Source organism: Branchiostoma belcheri, unplaced genomic scaffold (genome assembly GCF_001625305.1).
Source record: "Branchiostoma belcheri isolate BF01 breed outbred unplaced genomic scaffold, Haploidv18h27 scaffold114, whole genome shotgun sequence".
Taxonomy (NCBI): Eukaryota; Metazoa; Chordata; class Leptocardii; order Amphioxiformes; family Branchiostomatidae; genus Branchiostoma; species Branchiostoma belcheri.
The window spans coordinates 1,020,821-1,042,367 of NW_017802536.1; the positions used below are offsets into that span (position 1 = coordinate 1,020,821).

Sequence of the window (21,547 nt, forward strand, 5' to 3'; positions counted from 1 at the left end):
AGTAACAAGTTTGCTATATGCCGATGACATTGTCTTGTTGTCCGAAAGTCAACAAGGCCTGCAGAACGCAATAGACACGCTTGGTAGATACTGTAAGTGCCAACTTCCAAATTTGAATTTCCCGCCAGTAGATTAAGTTAGTATAGTTTCCCGCCAAATCCCTGCCCCCCTGAGCGCCAGGGTAGGGAGCCCGTCTGTCTGGGACTTAGACAAGGAGACAGGCAGTGCATAGGGTACAAGCAGAGAGGCAGAAGTCTGGTGTGGTTCGTGAGTAGGACCACAAAGGGCCTGGGCACAGAAGTCCCAGGAAAGACCAGAAGAGGATTACAAAGGCCTGGATACAAGGATCCAGGAAATCCAAAAAGGGGATTCCAGAGGCCTGGATACAAGGATCCAGGAAATCCAGAAAAGGATTATCAAAGGCCTGGATATAGAGGGTCCAGGAGATACCAAAGGATATTCTGTGGAAGGACGATGAGACCATACCAGTTTTACGACAAGAATTCACCAGGAACTCGCTAAGAACTTGTCAAGAACTCGTCAAGAAGTTAACAAGAACTTGTGCTTTGTTCCTCGAATTGGGATCAAGAAATCAAACTACCCTAGGAATACAATTACCAACAAGAACTCTACCAGCAAATTCAGAAACATCGAACTTATACGGCGGAAGTAGAACAGGGCGGATTTCAGTTTGTATTACTAACTCTACTGAAGATTAAACTTTTATGACGTATTCCAATCAGTTTGTACGACTTCTTCCCTGAAGACCAACAGAGGTGAGTTCGGTAACACTTCCTCACACGTCCATCCCATGCAGAATAGCAGCAGCCACAGTAATAAAGTGGTGCTGCGCCTACAGTAAAACTGTGGTCTTGACAGGAGGTGTCAAGTAAAAGCTGTTGCTTCAAGAGAAGTAAAACTAGGGTCCATAGAAGTTGGAATCTACGTGAAGAGATAAGGCTTGGAACTTTGCATGGACCATAAGAGTGCATGAAAGAGCTCCAAGAAACTGTAAGAAGACTGCTTGTAGAAGTTTGTAAGAACAAAGGAATTCTATGTCTTGAGGTACCATGCTTGTTACGAGTGCAAAGTTGTACTTATGGCAAGAAAAGGTGTACAAGCTAGGAACTTTGTGCCTTGCCATGTGTTGGATCCAGAACAAAGGATTTCTGTGCCAGAGTAACCGAGTAACGCCAGTTGACATATTGGAATTTCTGTTTGATTGATGACCTTGCCCCAGAAAGGAAGTAGAAACCTCCCTGCGCGCGCGAACAGCTTACCGTAAATCAGCTAATGTAGCAAAAGGGAAAATCTGTGCCTGTACAAGGACTTACAAGTAAAGTCAAGTGCAAGAAGAACAAGCAGAAATTGTATGACTGCGATCTCGTAAAATCAAGCCCAGAAAGAGTGTAAGGGATAAAGGAAAATGGCATCCAAAGAAGATATGCCTACAGAAGAAAATAGTGAGAAACGACAGCCGAAAAGGGCTGAGTGGGCTCTAGAAGAGGACAGTAGAAGAAGGAAGGAATATAGGTCATCAGCCCTAGGCCGTTTGACTAGGAAAACAAACGAGCTAAAGGCGCTGATGGAAAATAATGATCTACCTGGGGTGCAAGAGCGCATGAAGGAATGGCAAAAGGCCTTCTTTGACCTAGAGGAAGCTGTTGGTAACTACCAAGCTACTCTAGACACGGATCAGTCGAAGGAGGACACAGGGAACTGGGTAGAGCCACATTTCGCAGAAATGGACCAGTTCAAGGACAGAGTCCTGGAGTGGATTAGCCTGGGTTTAGAGAAAGAAGCAACGGATGTCAAGCCGTCTGACAGCGTTTCTCAAACTGGTTCACGCACATCTAGTGTTGCGTCAAGTGCCAGGTTATTGGCTGAGTTGAAGAAAGCAGAACTCAGAGAAAAGGTAGCGGCTTTAGAAGCAAAGAGGAAACTGCAGGAGCGAGAGTTCCAGATAAAGAAAGAAGAGATGGAATTAAGGACACAAAGGGAGCTTCTAGATGCCAAGACCGAAATGGCTCAGGAAGAAGCCAAACTCAAAGTACTGGACGAGTTTGAGGCCTACGGTGGGATAGAACCAAGGATTCTTCCACCTCAAGTGCTGTCAGCCAGCAAAGCCAAAGGGTATGAAGGAAGAAGTAGCGAGTTCAGGACAGCCCTGACAAAGGAAGAAGAACCCTTAAACACCCTGAACCCAGAAGCAGCTAAGTTTGTGCCGAAACAGCAGGATGAAGATGGAAAGAAAAGTCCAACTCCAGAAGAGTTCCTCCAGGGTTTAGTGACCCAACAAGCAACAGTAGCAAATTTGATGATCGACCATAATAAGCAGGCCTCATTACCCACCAGGGTTATCACACCATTTGACGGTGACCCTTTGCATTATACCAAGTTCACTAAAGCCTTCAAGCATGCCATAGAAGAAAAAACATCGGATCCAGAAGATCGCTTGTGCTACTTAGAGCAGTATACCAGAGGAGAGGCTAAGAGAATCATGGCCAGCTGCACGCTGATGGATCCAGAAGAAGGATATAGGAAGGCCAAAGAGAGCCTGAAAGAAAGGTATGGCACACCATACAAAATCAGCCAAGCGTACTCAACCCAAGTGTCAAGTTGGCCAGACATTAAGCCAGCACAAGCAAGCATTAAAGGATTTTGTGTTGTTCCTTATTGAGTGTCAAAACGCCATGGACGGGGAACAGCACTTACAAGAGTTGAACCATTACTCGAACATCAAGTTGTTGGTGGGAAAGCTTCCTTTCAAACTGAGAGAAAGGCGGAGAAAGAGGTCACATGATATACTTCAGCGACGACCAGTCGACTTCGCTGATTTCGTGACCTTTGCCAAGATGGAAGAAGATGTCATCTCCAACGAAGTGTTTGGTGATCTAAATGCCAAAGAAAGGGGACAGAACTACAGCTTCAAGCCGCATCAAGGCAAGAAAAGAGGAGCAAGCTTGGCAGTAACAACAAGCCCAGAAGGTATCAGCTGTAAGTTCTGCGAGAAGAGTAACCACAGTATGACCGAGTGTAGAGCTTTGGCGAACAAGTCATATGATGAGCGTCTGCAATACTTCAAAGGCCAAGGCTTGTGCTTTGGATGTCTGAAGGACAAGACACACCTGGCAAGGGACTGCAAGCAAAGGGCTAATTGTGGGAAATGCCAGAAGTCTCATCCTACAGTTCTACACCGCGACGTAGAAGCACAGCCCAAGAAGACAGCGGCAGTAGGGCGCGTAGTACACCCAGAATGGGAAGGAGTGCCCTCCATCATACCAGTGAAAGTACGAAGCAAGACCAGCGGGATAACGGTAAAGACGTACGCCTTCTTGGATACGGGTAGTGATGTCGTGTTTTGCACCGACAAGCTAAAGCAGCAGCTAAACACGAAGGGGAGAAAGACCAGGCTTACGCTCAACACAATCAACTCCTCAAAGGAAACCCTGACTGAACTAGTAGAGGATTTAGAAGTGTCAAGCCTTGAAGGTGTGAATACCGTTCACATACCAGTAGCGTATACCCAAGAGAAGATCCCAGCTTCAAAGGAAAACATAATCACAACGGAGGATCTGAAAGAATATCCCTACCTCAGGGAGGTAGAGTTACCAAAGGTAGATGCCGAAATTGGCTTATTGATTGGAAATAACGTGCCTAAAGCCATGGAACCATGGCAGGTGATCAACAGCGAAGGCGAAGGGCCCTATGCTGTCAGGACCATCCTGGGATGGTCCGTTAATGGTCCCCTTAGGGGGGCCAGTGAAGACAACAGGACAGCGAGCGTCAACAAGATAAGTTTAAGTGCTGACCAAAGTCTTGAAGTTCAGCTGGAGCAATACTTCAACCAAGACTTCAGTGAGGTGGACGAGGACAAGAAAGAACTGTCAGTACAGGACAAACGGTTCATGGACATCGTGTCCAAGGGAACAAAAATGGTGAATCAACACTACGAAGTTCCGTTGCCCTTTAAGCGACCCAATCCAACTATGCCGAACAACCGTCCACTAGCACTGCAGCGCACAAAGTACTTAAAGAAGAAGCTGTCAAAGGATGAGAAATACCGCAATGACTACGTCGGTTTCATGCAAGACATCATAGACAAAGGGTATGCAGAAAGAGTGCCGCCGGAAAGGGTGCAAAACCAGGAAGACACAAAGGACGGTGCAGTGTGGTACATACCACATCACGGTGTATATCACCCACAGAAGAAGAAAATCAGAGTGGTGTTCGACTGCGCAGCAGAGTACGCAGGGACATCATTGAACAAAGAGTTGTTACAAGGACCAGACTTGAACAACACGCTTGTTGGAGTTCTCACCCGATTCCGACAAGAGCCTGTGGGCCTCATGGCTGACATTGAGTCAATGTTTTCTCAAGTCAGGGTCCCAGAAGAGTACAGAGACTACCAGAGATTCCTTTGGTGGCCAGAAGGCAACTTAGACGAGCCACTACAAGAGTACCGGATGGCGGTACATGTATTTGGGGCGACATCTTCGCCAAGTTGTGCAAGTTTTGCGTTAAAGAAGTTGGCTGAGGACGGAGAAGGCCGATACACAGAAGAAGTATTGGAAACAATCCGGAACAACTTCCACGTTGACGACTTGCTCAAGTCTACCTCCACAGTCAAAGATGGAGGACATTTAGCCAAGGACATGCGAGAAGCATGTAAAGATGGAGGATTCAGGCTGACAAAGTGGGTCAGCAATTACAAAGAAGTCATGGACGTTGTACCATCGACAGAAAGAATAGCAGAAGTGAACTTGGATCTAGACTGCAGCCATGAAGCTATGGCCACGGAACGAGCACTAGGAATGTTGTGGAACATTCAATCAGACACACTCGGGTTCCGTGCAGTCAGACGAGAGAAGCCAGCAACAAGAAGGGGAATCCTATCCGTCGTGAGCTCTTTCTATGATCCGCTGGGACTAGTAGCTCCAGCACTCCTCCCACCGAAGAAGATATTGCAAGATTTGTGCAGAGATAAAGTTGGCTGGGACGAAGATATCTCTGAGAAACATCTCAGAGCCTGGCGTCAATGGGAAGAGGACCTCCCTTTGCTAAGTGAACATTTCCAGGTCAGTCGGTGTCTGAAACCCGACGGCTTTGGAAAGCCCATAACCACCCAGCTGCACCATTTCGCAGACGCCAGTGAAGTGGGATATGGAACCGTTTCGTATGTCAGGATGACAAACGAGCAAGGGAATGTACACTGTGCTTTCGTGATGGGAAAGTCACGGGTAGCCCCACTTAAGACAATGACGATCCCCAGAATGGAGCTAAACGCAGCTGTAGTTGCTGTACGGGTCAACGACTTGCTCATGAAGGAGCTCGAACTTGACATCCAGGATGTGTACTTCTGGACAGACAGCGTCACGGTTCTGCGCTACATCCGCAATCAGGCTACAAGGTTCCGCACATTCGTTGCCAACAGGCTAGCTGTTATTCACAATAAGACGGAGCCGCAACAGTGGCGTTACGTCAACACAACTGAGAACCCAGCTGATGAAGCCTCAAGAGGACAAGACGTTAAAGCATTTCTGCAAAATCAGAGATGGCTGACGGGTCCACAGTTTCTCTGGGCACCAAGGAGTGAATGGCCACAGATGCCAGAAGGACTTCAGCAACCGCTACAGAGGGACCCTGAAGTTACGGTGAACGCCATTGGAGCGGAAGAAGCGCCACAGAAGAGTCCCATGGACGCGCTGATAGCGCATTATTCAAGTTGGCACCGTCTCAAGAAAGCAGTGGCCTGGATCATCAAAGTAAGGCAAGCCCTCAAGCAGAAATGTAAGGGAGGAACAACAACCACAGAAAGAGGGTTGACGACAAGCAACCTAGAGCAAGCTGAAATGGTGATCATGAAACACGTGCAAAACAGATACTACAAGCAAGAAGTAGAGGCCCTGAAAGGTCAGGGATTCGTCCAGGCTGGTAGCACCATCCTCCAACTGACCCCTAAGTTAGATGTAGACGGCATGCTTAGGGTAGGAGGACGTCTGAGTCAGGCGACGCTATCAGAAGAAGCAAAGAACCCAATGCTGCTGCCGAAGTCGTCTCGAGTAGCAGAACTAGTGGTGCGAGAAATCCACGAGAACCATGGACACATGGGGAGAAACTACGTGACGGCCAAAGTGCGAGAGCGCTATTGGATACCACAAAGTAGCACGCTGATCAGAAAGATAATCAGCAGGTGCGTTATCTGTCGACGTCATCACGGCAAGACGGGAGAACAGAAGATGGCCGATCTACCATCACACAGAGTCACGCCGGATGAACCACCGTTCACCAATGTAGGCGTTGACTACTTCGGCCCTTTTGAAGTAAAAAGAGGTCGCAGTATCGTGAAGCGATATGGAGTCATCTTCACCTGCACCACAACACGAGCAGTTCACTTGGAGAAAGCAGACTCCCTAGACACGGATAGCTGCATCAATGCATTGCGGAGGTTCACCGCAAGAAGAGGCCAAGTGAAGGCAATGTGGTCAGACAACGGAACCAACTTGGTGGGAGCCAAGACAGAACTCAGAAAGGAGTTAGAGAAGTGGAATAAGGAGAAGATTAAGGAAAGCCTGTTGCAGAAACAGGTGGATTGGCACTTCAGTCCACCCACAGGATCACACTTTGGTGGAGTGTGGGAAAGGCAGATCCGCACAATCCGACAAGTGTTAAACGCAATCGCAAAGGAACAACAACTGGACGATGAAGGACTACACACATTGTTCTGTGAAGTGGAACAAATAATCAATACCAGACCTTTGACAACTATCAGCAATGACGTAAACGACTTGGAAGCTCTGACACCCAACCATCTCCTGAACATGAAGATGCAGACCAGTTTGCCGCCCAACCTGACCGACAAGGACGACTTGTATGCTCGGCGTCGATGGAAACAGGTTCAGTATTTAGCAGATTTGTTCTGGAAGAGGTGGGTCAAGGAATACCTACCCACTCTACAAGGGCGTCAGAAATGGAGAACGCAGCGAAGGAACGTAGCTGTGGGAGATCTAGTTCTCCTGAAGGATGAAAACACCCCAAGAGGTCGCTGGCCATTGGGCAGAGTGATAGAAATAACGTGCAGCAGCGACGGACTGGTACGCAGAGCGAAAGTGAAGACACAACAAAGCCTGTTAGAGAGACCAGTAGTCAAAATATGTGTTCTGCTGGAAGAGGACCAGACTCAAGAATGATGGACTGTCAGTGACACTGTTCAGACAAGTTAAAGTAGGAAACTCAGATCAAGTCTTAAAGTGCATGCGTCGAAACGTAGTCAACTAGAGTACCCTATATGGACAGTTATATAATTTGCATGCTATTTCTACTAACCATGAATTATTAAAAGTACAGTGTAACTATCGTAAGGAAGTTGGCTCGTAATGTGTAAGGTAAAATTGCCCATCGGACAATTTGGGGGCCAGTGTAAGTGCCAACTTCCAAATTTGAATTTCCCGCCAGTAGATTAAGTTAGTATAGTTTCCCGCCAAATCCCTGCCCCCCTGAGCGCCAGGGTAGGGAGCCCGTCTGTCTGGGACTTAGACAAGGAGACAGGCAGTGCATAGGGTACAAGCAGAGAGGCAGAAGTCTGGTGTGGTTCGTGAGTAGGACCACAAAGGGCCTGGGCACAGAAGTCCCAGGAAAGACCAGAAGAGGATTACAAAGGCCTGGATACAAGGATCCAGGAAATCCAAAAAGGGGATTCCAGAGGCCTGGATACAAGGATCCAGGAAATCCAGAAAAGGATTATCAAAGGCCTGGATATAGAGGGTCCAGGAGATACCAAAGGATATTCTGTGGAAGGACGATGAGACCATACCAGTTTTACGACAAGAATTCACCAGGAACTCGCTAAGAACTTGTCAAGAACTCGTCAAGAAGTTAACAAGAACTTGTGCTTTGTTCCTCGAATTGGGATCAAGAAATCAAACTACCCTAGGAATACAATTACCAACAAGAACTCTACCAGCAAATTCAGAAACATCGAACTTATACGGCGGAAGTAGAACAGGGCGGATTTCAGTTTGTATTACTAACTCTACTGAAGATTAAACATTTATGACGTATTCCAATCAGTTTGTACGACTTCTTCCCTGAAGACCAACAGAGGTGAGTTCGGTAACACTTCCTCACACGTCCATCCCATGCAGAATAGCAGCAGCCACAGTAATAAAGTGGTGCTGCGCCTACAGATACTGCCAAAAGTGGAAACTAACTGTCAACCTAAATAAAACAAAGATTATTGTATTCAATAAGAAAGGACACACCTTTTCAGAACTTAGCTTTAAATTATTCTCTAAAGACATAGAAGTAGTTTCGTCTTATTCTTACTTAGGTGTAGTCTTTACAGCTGGATGTAACTTCAACACAGCGATGAAATCACTACAAAAGAAGGCCTTACGGGCGTTGTTCAGTATTAAATGTACTCTCGGAGACACTAGGGCTCCTATATCAGTTTACCTTAAGCTGTTTGATCAATGCGTTGTCCCTATATTATTGTACGGGGCGGAAGTGTGGTGCAACAACAGATTAAATGACAATTCGCCGCTTGAACAAACACACTTAAAATTCTGTAAACAAATTCTAGGATTAAGAAGGAACGCTAGTAACTATTGTAGTAGAGCTGAACTTGGCCGCTTCCCCCTATGGATTGAAGCGTATTGCAGAATGTATAGCTATTATTATAGATAAGTTAGAAATGTTCCCGTTGAAAGCCTTCAGTATGAAGCTTACATAGTACAAAAAGATCTTGTTAGAAGTAAAGTACCCTGTTGGTTGTTGAACATGAAGACAATTTTAGAGGAGCCCGGCTATGCCTGCCTATATACACACGAGTATATTAACAAACCATTCCATCTGCATGAACTAAGACAAAGATTAAAAGATATATTCATCCAGAAATTCAACTCAGCACTACAAGCACAAGGACAAAGAGAAAATCAAGGCAACAAACTGAGAACATACAAAACTTTCAAAGTACTATACGACAGAGAACCATATTTAGACATTCCAAATTTTTTAAACGGCAGAGCCATGTGTAAACTCCGTATTTTTAGTGACCACCCTCTACACATATAATCTGGCAGGCATAGCCGTACACCGTTACAAGATAGACTATGCAAGCTCTGTAACAATTCTTGTATTGAAGATGAATCGCATTTTATGCTTGACTGTATATTATATGATAACGAACGTAAATCACTGTTCAGTTCAATTAAGCTCGACAAAAAATGTAAAACATTATCAAAGGAAGACACTTTTAAATATATCATATCATGTACAAATATAGACGTCATCAATGAAGTATGTAAGTATATTTCAAAATGTTTCAAAAAGAGAGAATAAGCCATTAGAACTTAGATCGATACCACTTTATATATATATTTCTTTTTTTTTTTGCATTGTATACCTTAGACATGATATTAGCCTTTCTTTATTACTATTGTTGTAGTACTCTCTAGTACATTGTACTCTGTACATCCGTGCATTTATCCCCCCGGGGAATGAACATGCAATAAAGTTTCATTTCACTAAAACTTTCCGGCTCTTTATTTCCAGTTTTTCGTTAATACCAGAAAAGACCCTTGCAATACATTTCAATGGAGACTTTTTGGCGGTATCTATACCTTAACGGGCGATAATGAGCTCATGGCCCGGCGGTTGTCCACCCGACGGAAACCTCTCGCCTAGATGCATCGACTAAGCCAAAATGTTTTGGCGACGGCGTCTCCAACTCTCCAAAAGTGGGGTTTCATCCCGTCCGGAGATGCCAGGCCGAGGTGACGTCACCCCTAGCAACAGGTGAGATTGTTTTCCCACCTGCCACAGCTGCAGGTGGCGCCGGCGGTCCGACTTTGCGCTTTGACGACGCACCTGGATGAGGGGTGTATCTTGACCCTAAAACATGCTACCTCTTTAGTTCTATTCTGTGTCCTCATCAAACTCATTGCTGTATGTTATTATGATAATGGCATGTAAAAGGAAGCCGTATGAAATCATTTTCAGCTTATATTAGGACATACTGGAGGGGACATTGATTAAGCTGCCAGTTCCATGTATATGGGGAACTTCAGCATTTAAGAGGGGGAACCTAACAAACTTATAGGGGGAACCAGTACTAGTGTACATAAAGTCAATGACCTGGACCATGGTCTGTCCCCATGGTAACTGGTGCTGTTGCACACATCCTTGTGGTGTTGGATTACATTATGTAGCAGGACAGAGAGGGGTTGACCACCATGTGTTTGAGTAAGCAAAGAATGTAGCAGTTTATTAGGCTAGAACGTGTGAAGATAAACATTATGCTTTCGCTCTACAAATGTTACATTTCTAGTTTCTAAACAATTCTCCTGGTCCGTCGACATGATTTTTTAAACTCATGATGAGATAACAAAGCACGAGTTTTACAATCTTGCAGTTTATGATTACCACAATGGTCGGGGGTTTGTAGCCTCTACCAGGCTTGGGGATTTGTCCTTTCTGTTTTGTACTTTGAATATACAAGTAAAAAAATAACGCTCATAGGCTAAGGACATGTTCTTATGTCCTGTGTGTTACCAGCATATCTTCACACTAGTGAAGTAACAAAACTGTTTAATGATATAACACTGGTCACCTCAATTTTGGAATGTCACTTTCCGAATTTTGAGACACCTATGTTGAAACCCCTGATTTTCAAGTTTGTTATTCCTGGATGTACAGTGAACTTTTGCATGCCATTGGAAAGATCATGCTATCTTCAGTACCAGGTTGCTTTTTTTATGGTCAGAATGTACAAATTTATCAAGATATTTGACTTTAAAAATTGCAAGCCTGGCGGTCTAGAACACACACCGTCATGCCCAGCAGCTTAGCCTGGCAGTCCTAAACTTTAGCCCGCGGCCTGAGTTAGCCAGCCCGCATCCAGACCGCATCCAATTAGCCTCATGAACACCCCATGAAAACCACTGAATTAATGAGAATTCACATTTTCACACCTGTGTAATTAACAAGTTTGTGATAAATTCATGAGAGGTCTGGGCTCAATGGTTAGCCCGCGGGCCTGAACAGGCCTGTCGGTCTGTGGACAGGCTGGGCTGATGATTAGGCCTTATGATAGAGAACCTTCAGACTTTAAACACCAAACAGAAAGTGGGAAACAAAAATATGCTTCCAAATTGATGCTTCCAGATTGATGATGGTTTACACTTCACTTCATATCACTTCATATTAATAAACACCCTTCACATTTTCAGCTAATATTTTCAATAAGTGATTACATATTATTGACAAGTATGATGTACAGGTATGAATGATGATAACTTTCATGAATATTCATTTTGAACATTTTCTGCAAAAGCTTCAGAAATTTCTACTGGAAGAATTTTTCCTGTACATGGGAAGAATTGTTCTGCTATTAAGACTGCAAAAAGTCTCTTTCTAGTAGAAAGCTTTTTGAACATGTTTGAGGAGGTGGATTTTGCTCCTGCTGTGCTACCTGGGCTGATACCTGGGCGGGGTGTAACATTTGTGTAACGGTTATGACTAAAAAAGATCAGATAGCATCATAAAAGACCCTTGTCTCAGCAAGAACACTTCATATTAGACCTGATTGGTTGTGGTGTTGGAAGCCAACTTTTGAGGACACTTCATGGTCACTTACAGTTTCTGTTTGGCAGGTATAGTCCAATCTGTCCTACTATGGATGGGCAACTCCCCTGGCCAAATCCCTTTGAAACATCATGGGGGTAGAAATTTATCTTTTTTTTAAAGAATGAAGACTTGGCTAAGTACAGGTCACAACAAAATGAATGGACATGGTTAACAGATAAACAATAACTCCATGGAAACATTTAAATCAAAAGGAAAATATTTGGAGTTTTAGTGCCATAATCCTGCCATGTATAAGCCTCAGCCGATGTACACTGAAAACATAAAAAGCAAGGAATCGATCCTCAATTTGCAACATGAACTTGCTTTCAGTGCAAGGAGTTGTACAATGCTTTAGGAAATTCATGTTACATTTTCTTTTGTAATTATTCTGTTCCTGCACCTTTGTCATGCGGGTCATACCTCAGGTCACCTATTGTTCCAGGCATGCAAATGACCACTGTCCAATTATCAAATAAGAGAGTCTGGTCGGGCTACCCTGACATGGGTGCACTGGCACTGGCTCAATAGCCCGAAAAAATATCCTATCAGAAAATCTCATGACATTGTAATGACAGTGTCAGATGGCCTGGGTTCACACGCTGAGAACCATGTCTTGGCCAAATCTTTCTATCCCACAACTAGTTTGTAGTGTCATGATTACATTAGATTTAGATTATGAACAAAAAATTAATGATGAGAATCTTTACAGGATTTGTAATAAGTCTAAATTACAATTTAATTGGAAGTGCTTGTCCAAGGCCTAGAGTCAATTCTATATTGCTATATTCCACATTACAAATTGTAACCATTTCGAAAAAAAACACAATGTTTCTAGATAATTTCAAAGTATGATTTAAAAAAGTAGAAAATTTTCTAATTGTTACAATATTTGTGAAACATCTCAAATAGGTTATATATATAATGAAAAGAGCTGTTCATTCAGTTTGGATATTTCCCAAAAATTTAGGAACAGAACGTAAAATGCTTGTACAGCGCAGGATGTACATGTATGATAGCAGACCAGGTAGCCTGGGTGTAAGAAACAGGGGCGAGCTGTAGCGCCTATAACCCCCCCACTGTTACATGGGTACCAGACTGCTGCCAGGCTAGCTCCTTGGCTCCTGGAGGGCCAACATTTGCCCAAGGAAATGTCACCATAGAGTGATAATAGACATCCCTCAATAAGCCTATGAATTACATTGTAAAGGCTTGTTATCCCCTAGACACAAAGAACACAGTTTCTTTAAAAATGGGTGACAAAAGGGGAGGGGAGGTGATTATGATAAAATTAACAAGTTCTAACTTCCAAGCAACAACTTGAAGTTAGTCTCCAGTCAGAATCTGATCAATGTTAGACGTGTTTACAACTGAAGAAAGGGGATGCTTTTGCTTCCGAAGCAAAAGCATTCATTGAGTTATCAGACTGCATGAATTGTCATGACATACAAAAAATCAGATGATCATTGATCAATTACTAAGGTGACCTTGAGAGAATATTGATGTAATGTTGTAATTTTATAGAACAGGATTCTTCTTCAAGTGAATGAGTCTGAGAAACAAGTAATGACATTATATTTAGTCTCTATGGCCGGCCAACTCCTCTGGCCAATGATGTTCCCCTTAGCCATGGAGCTACCTCCATGCCTTAGCCGATTGCTACTATTTATTTAGCCTGCAAAGGAGTCTGGTGGAGACTACATTACATGTATATTGGTGTGGCCTAACAGTTGTATATATTTATTATACAGTCATTCCTGCCGAAATTTCTAGGAAGGATTCTATCTGCAGGAATCTACAATGTCTACAATCTACAATGTAGGTTTTTCCTGCAGAAATTTCCTGCAGGAAGAAAATTTTCAAAATTAATTTCCATGCATGTTATCATTCATACCTGTCCAATTATCAAATTAGAGAGTCTGGTCGGGCTAAGTACCCAGACATGGGTGACATGGCCTTTGCAGCTTGCACTGGGTAGCTCAATAGCCCGAAAAAATATCCAATCAGAAAACCTTATGACATTGTATATAATGACAGTGTCAGATGGCCTGGGTTCACACGTTGAGAACCATGTCTTGGCCAAATCTTTCTATCCCTCAACTAGTTTGTAGTATTATGATTAGATTAGATTTTAGATTATGAACAAGAAATTAACGATGAGAATCCTAGTTTTATTTTTAAGTATAGTCGGTCATCTTTTCTAGGCTCCTACTGGGTGACCCAGTAGTCAAGCTGCCCAGATAGGGGTACTGTAATTCGACGTGTAACTCAACATAGTCCAACTTGATAATTGGACAGTGGCATTTGTCATGTCAAGAACAATAGCTAAACTTAGTTTCATCCCACATAACAATTGTTCCTTGATCAGAATAATTACCTGAGAACTGTTGAACCATGGTTGAACAGAAATGGACTGAGGATTTTATAACTCCATTGCTTGAAAGCAGGTTTAAGTTGCAATGCATGTATTAGGCTTCTTGCTCATATTATATAGTACTAGAATTTTGTCTGGCAAAACTGTCTGTAACATAATTTTCCCAATGTTTCAACTGAACTGAACTGAACTTCAATGACATTCAGGATGCTCATGAGAAAAAATTGTTTCATTTTCTACCCCTAGCTGGTACAGAACGTGTTTGTAAGCTCTTCTTTCTTTTTTGTGGTCTACATGTAGTGGAAAGAGCATGTGAAGCTGAGTGATTGAGTCAGTGAATGAGGTTGAAAGCGGCAAAAATGTACAACACTGTTAACAGATGGGTGTGGATTATGCTCTCCTTCCTTATTTTCTGCTCTGAGAATGAAGTTTTACACATCATTTGGATCAGACCGCGGGCTGAGATGTAGTCCGTGAGGTCTGAATCCTTACCCCACCAGGCTGAAATTGGCACAGACAGTCTGCAAACATCAATCAATTCACGCCTTCCACGCCATTGTTTTGGGCTTTTTGCACCACTTTGACCAGAAATTCCAGACCGCGGGCTGAAGTTAGGCTGACGGTCTGAATGGTTTTTGAGTAAATCAGCCCGCGGGCTGGGATTCTACACCTGTAGTCTAGTGCCTTTAGACAGAAGGTCCTGTAATTAAAACTTGCGGGCTAGTTGTTAGGCCTGACGGGCTGTTAGGAAAGACCACCGGTCTGCTTGTATTTATTATTAATGATATCTTAAGTTATGAACACTGCAGAACAATAATTTTCATATCACTGTGCTCATTACACCAAGAGCTACACACTGATGTGAAACTTGAATGTTGAAAATCAATTTTTACTTGAGTTTCCAAATGCCTTGTGACTTTCCAAAATTGATGCGACCAGTGTTGTATGATGTGATGTTTACTGAATCTTTATTGCATGTTCTTGCCCAGATGAGCTAAATGCACAAGAGGACATGCAGTATGCAAAACATGAGTATTGCATACTGGGACGCTATATTCTAATGCTAATTGCTAGGAATTTGTACATTATAACAATACTATATACTCGAGTCCACGGATGTCTTAGACCGCGAAACACGCTGGTGGGAACGGGGTGTTAAAGAGGCAATATATGAAAGAATGTACAACCCCACCCTCAACAGGGAAGGGGGGCTACGGGTCGATCTTTCCGGCACTTGGGATTTGGCACTCCCAGCCCCGAGGACAGACAACACTTAAGCTCCTGTCCTGTATAACAGGAGCTTTCAGACTAATTTGCATCATCTTGTCTTGACTTGTCTGACTTTTGTTCCTTTTTCGACTTCCAAAAATTTGTCTTCACTTTATTTGCATATCAATCAACAGGTTGTACTTATAAACCTGCTTTCCCCTCTGGTCTCTCAGTCACTGACGAAAGCTAGTGGATACTAGCTGAAACGTCTGACGTTTTCAAAATCATATCCAGTTGCTTGAGTAACTGTTTTTTGGCAAATACTATATACTACCTATCATCTACTGTTAGTCGCCCTTTCTCCTCTCTTTTTGAAACATAATTACATAGTTTGTCACTATACATTCGTTTTTGCATGACATCAAGTATTTAAATGTGTCCTGCTTTGACATTTTCTTGCATATATATGTTGTCTAAATGTAAAAATATCGAATAGTTAATGCTTAGAAAATGAGGGAGCAGCAGGTCAGCCCAGCATCAACATTTTGCAGCTCACCAACAGTCGCTTCCACTCGGTTCAGGTCAGGAAACTTCTCCGCAAAAATCTGCAATAGGTGAAAATCGATGAGTCCAGTAAGTCCATGGCCTTACTACTACATGTAGTATGTAAATACTAAGTATACTCTGCTCAGAATCCTCCCTACTGAAACAGATCTCGAAAACGATACACGGTCAAGTCGATAAAGGTTAGACATCCAGGTAAAGAGATGCATAAGAAAACTGTTACTCCAGCGACTGGATAGATTTTTAAATCTGTCAGACGTTTCAAGTAGCACCCACTACTTTTCAGTTACTTACGAAAAGGGGTGGTGCTACGTCTTGCTTTTCTTCAGAATTTTGTCCACTTGTTCGAGTAACAGTTTTTTGGATTCACAGTTAAATCTGTACCATTGGCCATTTTCATTAATTCCTTAGATTATATTTCCCAATGACCCAAGCATCAGATAGCGTATGACACCAAAAGACAAAATGTAGGTGTTACAGTGAACCAGTAACACCTAGCTTCAGTGCACAGTGAACCAGTAACACCTAGCTTCAGTGCACAGTGAACCAGTAACACCTAGCTTCAGTGCACAGTGAACCAGTAACACCTAACTTTAGTGCACAGTGAACCAGTAACACCTAGCTTCAGTGCACAGTGAACCAGTAACACCTAGCTTCAGTGCACAGTGAACCAGTAACACCTAGCTTTTAGTAGCCTGGGTGCCCAGCGACATTATAGGGAGCGGGCGGAAACTAAACTACGGAGGATGGCACCCAGGCTATAGCTTTAGTGCACAGTGAACCAGTAACACCTACCTTCAGTGCACAATGGATTACACTGATGAACATGACAGACGGTCATCAAAACGTCAAGTCTATCTTCTTAAACAAATGGTTGTGAATAACGAATGTTGCTATTCATGTTTTAATTAAATTGAGTAGCGATTATGAGACCATTAAACAGAGTGCACTGATATCATTCTAGGCTAGAACAAAGACCAACATATATGTAATATGTGTTTTACTAGTATGTTCTACACGTATTACAATAACTGGTTGATTATCATGAAAGTTCATCTCTGTTGGTAGTAATCATAGTAAAACATTAAACTTTATTCCAACACACAATTTACAGAGATCAAATTTTCAGCGACCACTGTCGCCTTCATCAGGATAATTAATGACCAATCACTTCACAACGTGATCTCGCGAGAGTTACGGTTTACAAACACATGACCTTATTCACACGAGGCTTTACTGAGGTCATGTGTTTGTAAACCGTAACTCTCGCGAGATCACGTTGTGAAGTGATTGGTCATTAATTATCCTGATCATGGAGGTAAAAGAAAGAGATCTTCTACCTCCATGTCCTGATGAAGGCGACAGTGGTCGCTGAAAATTTGATCTCAATAACTGGTTGAATCAACAGACCTCCACACTCTTCGGCCCTTCTTCCTCCATGCAGTGGATGAGGTTTCCGTTGAAATAAATGACGTCACAGGTATGATCATCAATGAATGGAGAGTCGACGTCTGGTACCGGTGTCCACAGGGCTTCATAAGAGAATCCAGCCTGTTCCTGAATGGCCTGAAACATATCCAGAATTGTTTTGAGTAAATAATTCCGACACGGATTGCTAAGGTTTAGTTAGCCAGGTGTCAGTTACCTGCTGAAAAGTTATGAAACTTTAATATGTAAGGCGTCATTATCAGTAATTTCTGAGGTATGCCCACTTCAGATATTCATGTGTTTAAGACATTCATGAGAAGGACTGCATCATGTAACCATAAGACCATACGAAAAGTCAATTTTCTGGTCATTTCTACAAAGTAAGTTGAATCATAGGAAACACACTGCTATCAGCTATGCTTGTTTACATTCTAGTATTTTGTGGTGGTTCCACAAAATGAGTGCGCCTTGTGTGGGCAATTTATCACCATCTATAGATGTCAGAAATGTGATTTAATTGCACACAGGTGTTGCAAAGTAAAAGTAAATCACAACCACGCCAAGATTTCTTTAATTAATTTCAATTTTTTGGTGCAAAAATGCTAGAAAATGCCCCTTAAAGAGGAAGTTTTAGGGTAGAATTACGAGAGTTGATGTTACATGACCATAAAGGCAGCGCGGTGCTAATCTATATATACTTGGGAGGTAAATGTATACTTTTTTTTTTATTCCAACATGTAATCACCAGACGTGCTGACGACACACTCAAGTTTTTTCAACTTATATTAATGCCGCCACCAACACAGGGGATAAATACATGACAGGACAATACTCATTTACTCCTGAGCTAAGTGAGGAAAGTCGTGTAAAGTGCCTTTCCCAAGGACACAAGATCGGTGGCATGTCAGGACTCGAACCCGGGACTCTTAGTTCCGAGTCGCACACTCTTCCGCTACGCCACACGACCCCACAGTGTATACTTATAGGGACAAAATACTGTATTGAGACGAGCGAAAATATGTAAACCTTCCAGGCGGCAATCCCCCAGTCGCTCTCGCACACGGCAATGACTCCAGGCGCTGCAATACAGGCGACCCCCTTCAGATGCAATTCGGGCGGTGCCAGGGGGATAGCGTGTACGGGATACTCCGGAAACGTCTTTCGCAGGAACTCTATACCCTTGATATTGGTGCGCGTTGAATTGCCAACGAAGAATTCGTGTCCTAAATAACAAGATAGGTCACAATCCAATATGGCGGCGCCCGTGGAAAGAGGGTAAAACAAAGTCAAAGCTTGCAACAAACTTGCAATAATGTATTATTATGTATTATCATATAGCCAGAAGGCGTTGACCAATCAGTAGGCTCAATTTGCCATTGGTTATCAGGCCATAAACTTAAAAGTGGTCAGTTATTAGAAAAACAGACCACTTTTTGGACCGTACCACTATACCGGGGACAGGGCACTAACAGTAGTTAATGTTTCGAGTTTTGTCAATGTGATGTCTGAAATTGTCAACAGGTTTTGTGAGCATTATGCATTATATACTTCCCAGGAGGTTTGGAATCTCAGATTTCTTGTTCATTATGCGGTCGTAACAGAACTACAAACAAAATCAGGTCAGTAACCATTCAAACCTGTGAAGAAAACGTCACCGCCCTCCAACGTTGCTTCTTCATCATCGACTTGGTGTATCTCCAGTCCAAGGCCCATCAATACCCTATTTACAGCGTCGGCCTTTACAAGAGAAAAAGAGTAGAAAGAGAAAAAAAGTAGTTAGTTACGATTTCGTCTTGTTCACGATAAGTTTATCTATTTTAGTTGACCTTTGTTAGTTCATCTTTATAATTATAATGGCATGTAGTTTTGTTGGGGTTATCCTCCCAGGAATCTTTGAAAACCGCCAATAGGCGACATGTATTTCCTGCTTAAATAAATTTAATCTGCACCATCGTAATGAGGAATTGTTTATCTCTTGTTCTGTTCTTCACAGTTTTAGGAATACTTTCAATTGGAAAGGTTACAGGTCAGATGAACAAAAATTCGGAGGTCTAATACCTCCATGAAATATCTAAAACTTTTGTACATATTTGTATTTGTCTCATTGATTATGCAAATAATGTTATGATTATACAGCGCAGACCACTGTATGTTGTGATTTTCCAAACTAATGTTACATACATTTTATATGTAAAAGGTCTTATCCTTTGGCAAGGTTTCATTTCACAACACAAACACACACACACACACACACACTCACTCACACACACACACACACACACACACACACACAAACAAACATACATACATACATACATACATACATACATACAGACCAAAAACAATGAAAGAGATTAGCAACTAAATTTCAGTCGTAGTCTTGACTTGAGATTAAGTTGGGGTTGGCTATAAGTTTACAAGTCCTCACATCAAAGTGTGAAATAAAGCTTTTAAATTACCTCTCCCCTCCTGCTCTCTGAATACGGCCGAGTCAGCAGTGCCCTGTTGCCGACTATCACACAGGTGTCTTCCACGAAGGGGCAGTCTGGGAGAGACTCGTCTGCCGGCAAGACGGTCACGTCCAGCCCTAGGTCCCGCAGGGTCTGTGTGTACTCCGCGTGCTCCTTACGGGCTAGATCCAGGTCGATTGGCTCGACTGGCGGTAGGCCGTATCTTGCATTATATTCGTTTGCTTCCGAATGGTCCCGGATGGAGTCGGGAATCTGGCGGACGATGGCTCGTGTGAACTTGGCTGTAGACATCTTTTCACGCGCTGCTGACGAAACTGATGAAATATCCCAGGATTCCTAGAAATAATAAGCTAGTGAAGCAAGTGCGTATCTATATCAGTACATTTATTAACTAAATGGATAAAACAAGAATTCGGAGATCTCATACCTACATGAAAATATTTAGAGCCATTGTAATTTTGGGTGACTTTTTGTTTTGGGATATTTTTCAAATTTGACCTTGACATTCGTCTTCCTTCAACATACCCACAATCTCACAATCCATAAAGGCCTTCTTAGTTATGCTGGTCACAAGTTTGCGGAAACACACAGAAAGACAGACCAAAAACAATATCTACATTTTCATGTAGGTAAAAAGATATGTCTGTAGATAGGGGCATGTTAACAGTATGCATTTGTGAATATTACTAAGCCCCAGCCACATGTTGACAAATATTCTCTCCCGAACACGACTGAATTCCCCCCAACCATGGCAAAGCCGACTGTGGCTGGCTGGTGTTCAGCGAGGGTGGCTACTGTTCGGCGGCTCCAGCCAAATGTTTCAAAATGTTTAAAACATTCGGGACTCAGGTTGGCATCTTCGTATATCATAAAATAATTGCAAAGCACTTTTGGAGTCCTAGGTTTGTATGAATGAATAAGAATGAGTTTTGCGCCGCGATGTTTTTGGCTATTTAGTGTACATATTTTGGAATTAATATGTTTGTTAAAATATCTAATCTCCAAACAGATATTTCGGTAGCCTACACGGTATCAAATAAATAGGCAAGACAGCATGCAGTTAGTTGCATACTGTCTTGGCTACCGAAAAAATCTGATTAGAGACTTTAAAATACCCAACATTACACCGCATGGAAAAGTATACATACTGATGGTCTTAGCTAGCAGTATTTCGTTACCTGATATATGTCATCATTATTTGTTGGCCACTGGATAGCCAGATAGCAGCCCTAAACGAGAAAAAAAGCGAAGTTGACTGGGCCCAAGCGATTCCAAGACAACTCGGCCCCTGAGACAACTTGGCCCCTGGCCATTCAGGACAACTCGGCACCAAGCACAGGACAAGTCTGCCCCATAATTTCTCAGCAAATAATATGAATTTTGGGTCAACAAATTTGTAATTATTATCGATCTAGAAGAGTCCTGACTCTGATTTTAACTTTTTTCTTAGCCTTATAATGAGATAGTAGTATTTTTTAAAGCGACGACGGACTTGGCCTGCGCCGCCCCTCGCTATGTCGGCGCGGCCCGTCCAAATAATCTAAAGCGTGACGATCCAAGAAACTGCTAGACTTACAATTTATATTGATAAAGAAACTTCATGGAATCATGAAACATGTAGTGAGAAATATTCACCAAGCGAAGCAAGGTGAGAGTGAAGACACCTAGGCGACGACCGACAGGTGATACTGGAGTGTGCTAGCAGGAACAACAGAGAGGAAAGCTTTAAAAGACGTACCTGTGGACCAGTTGTGGAGACGGGTCTTTCCGCTGAAAAATTCAACTCTCTTCTGAAGGGAACAGACAAATCTTAGACAACATAAAAGATGTGGTTTTTCCGGTTTTGATGATTACTAGAATTGTGGCGTCAGGTGGCGTA

The 21,547-nt window shown here is 42.8% G+C and overlaps 2 protein-coding genes across 2 annotated transcripts; one reads left to right on the top strand and one right to left on the bottom strand.

Annotated features, from left to right (window-relative positions):
- The first annotated feature begins 2,855 nt into the window (after positions 1-2,855).
- Positions 2,856-7,190, top strand: LOC109462259. Its single transcript, XM_019758789.1, has one exon. It carries the CDS (start codon positions 2,856-2,858, stop codon positions 7,188-7,190), a length of 4,335 nt encoding a protein of 1,444 aa, XP_019614348.1.
- Positions 7,191-15,604: 8,414 nt separating this feature from the next.
- Positions 15,605-21,504, bottom strand: LOC109462263 (N(G),N(G)-dimethylarginine dimethylaminohydrolase 1-like). Its single transcript, XM_019758793.1, has 6 exons — positions 21,407-21,504; positions 19,657-20,004; positions 18,835-18,934; positions 18,224-18,420; positions 17,180-17,335; positions 15,605-15,810 (listed from the first exon to the last, which is right to left on the bottom strand). The coding sequence occupies exons 2-6, from the start codon at positions 19,957-19,959 to the stop codon at positions 15,709-15,711; spliced, it is 858 nt and encodes a 285-aa protein (XP_019614352.1). The 5' UTR covers positions 19,960-20,004; positions 21,407-21,504; the 3' UTR covers positions 15,605-15,708.
- Between the last annotated feature and the right edge of the window lie 43 nt (positions 21,505-21,547).

Coding starts and splice junctions, on each gene's coding strand:
- LOC109462259 (XM_019758789.1), top strand. CDS start 2,856: ATGGAAGAAGATGTCATCTCCAACGAAGTGTTTGGTGATCTAAATGCC.
- LOC109462263 (XM_019758793.1), bottom strand. CDS start 19,959: ATGTCTACAGCCAAGTTCACACGAGCCATCGTCCGCCAGATTCCCGAC. Junction 18,935..19,656: donor CAGAGAGCAGGAGGGGAGAG/GTAATTTAAAAG, acceptor TCTCTTGTAAAG/GCCGACGCTGTAAATAGGGT. Junction 18,421..18,834: donor CGGTGACGTTTTCTTCACAG/GTTTGAATGGTT, acceptor CTTGTTATTTAG/GACACGAATTCTTCGTTGGC.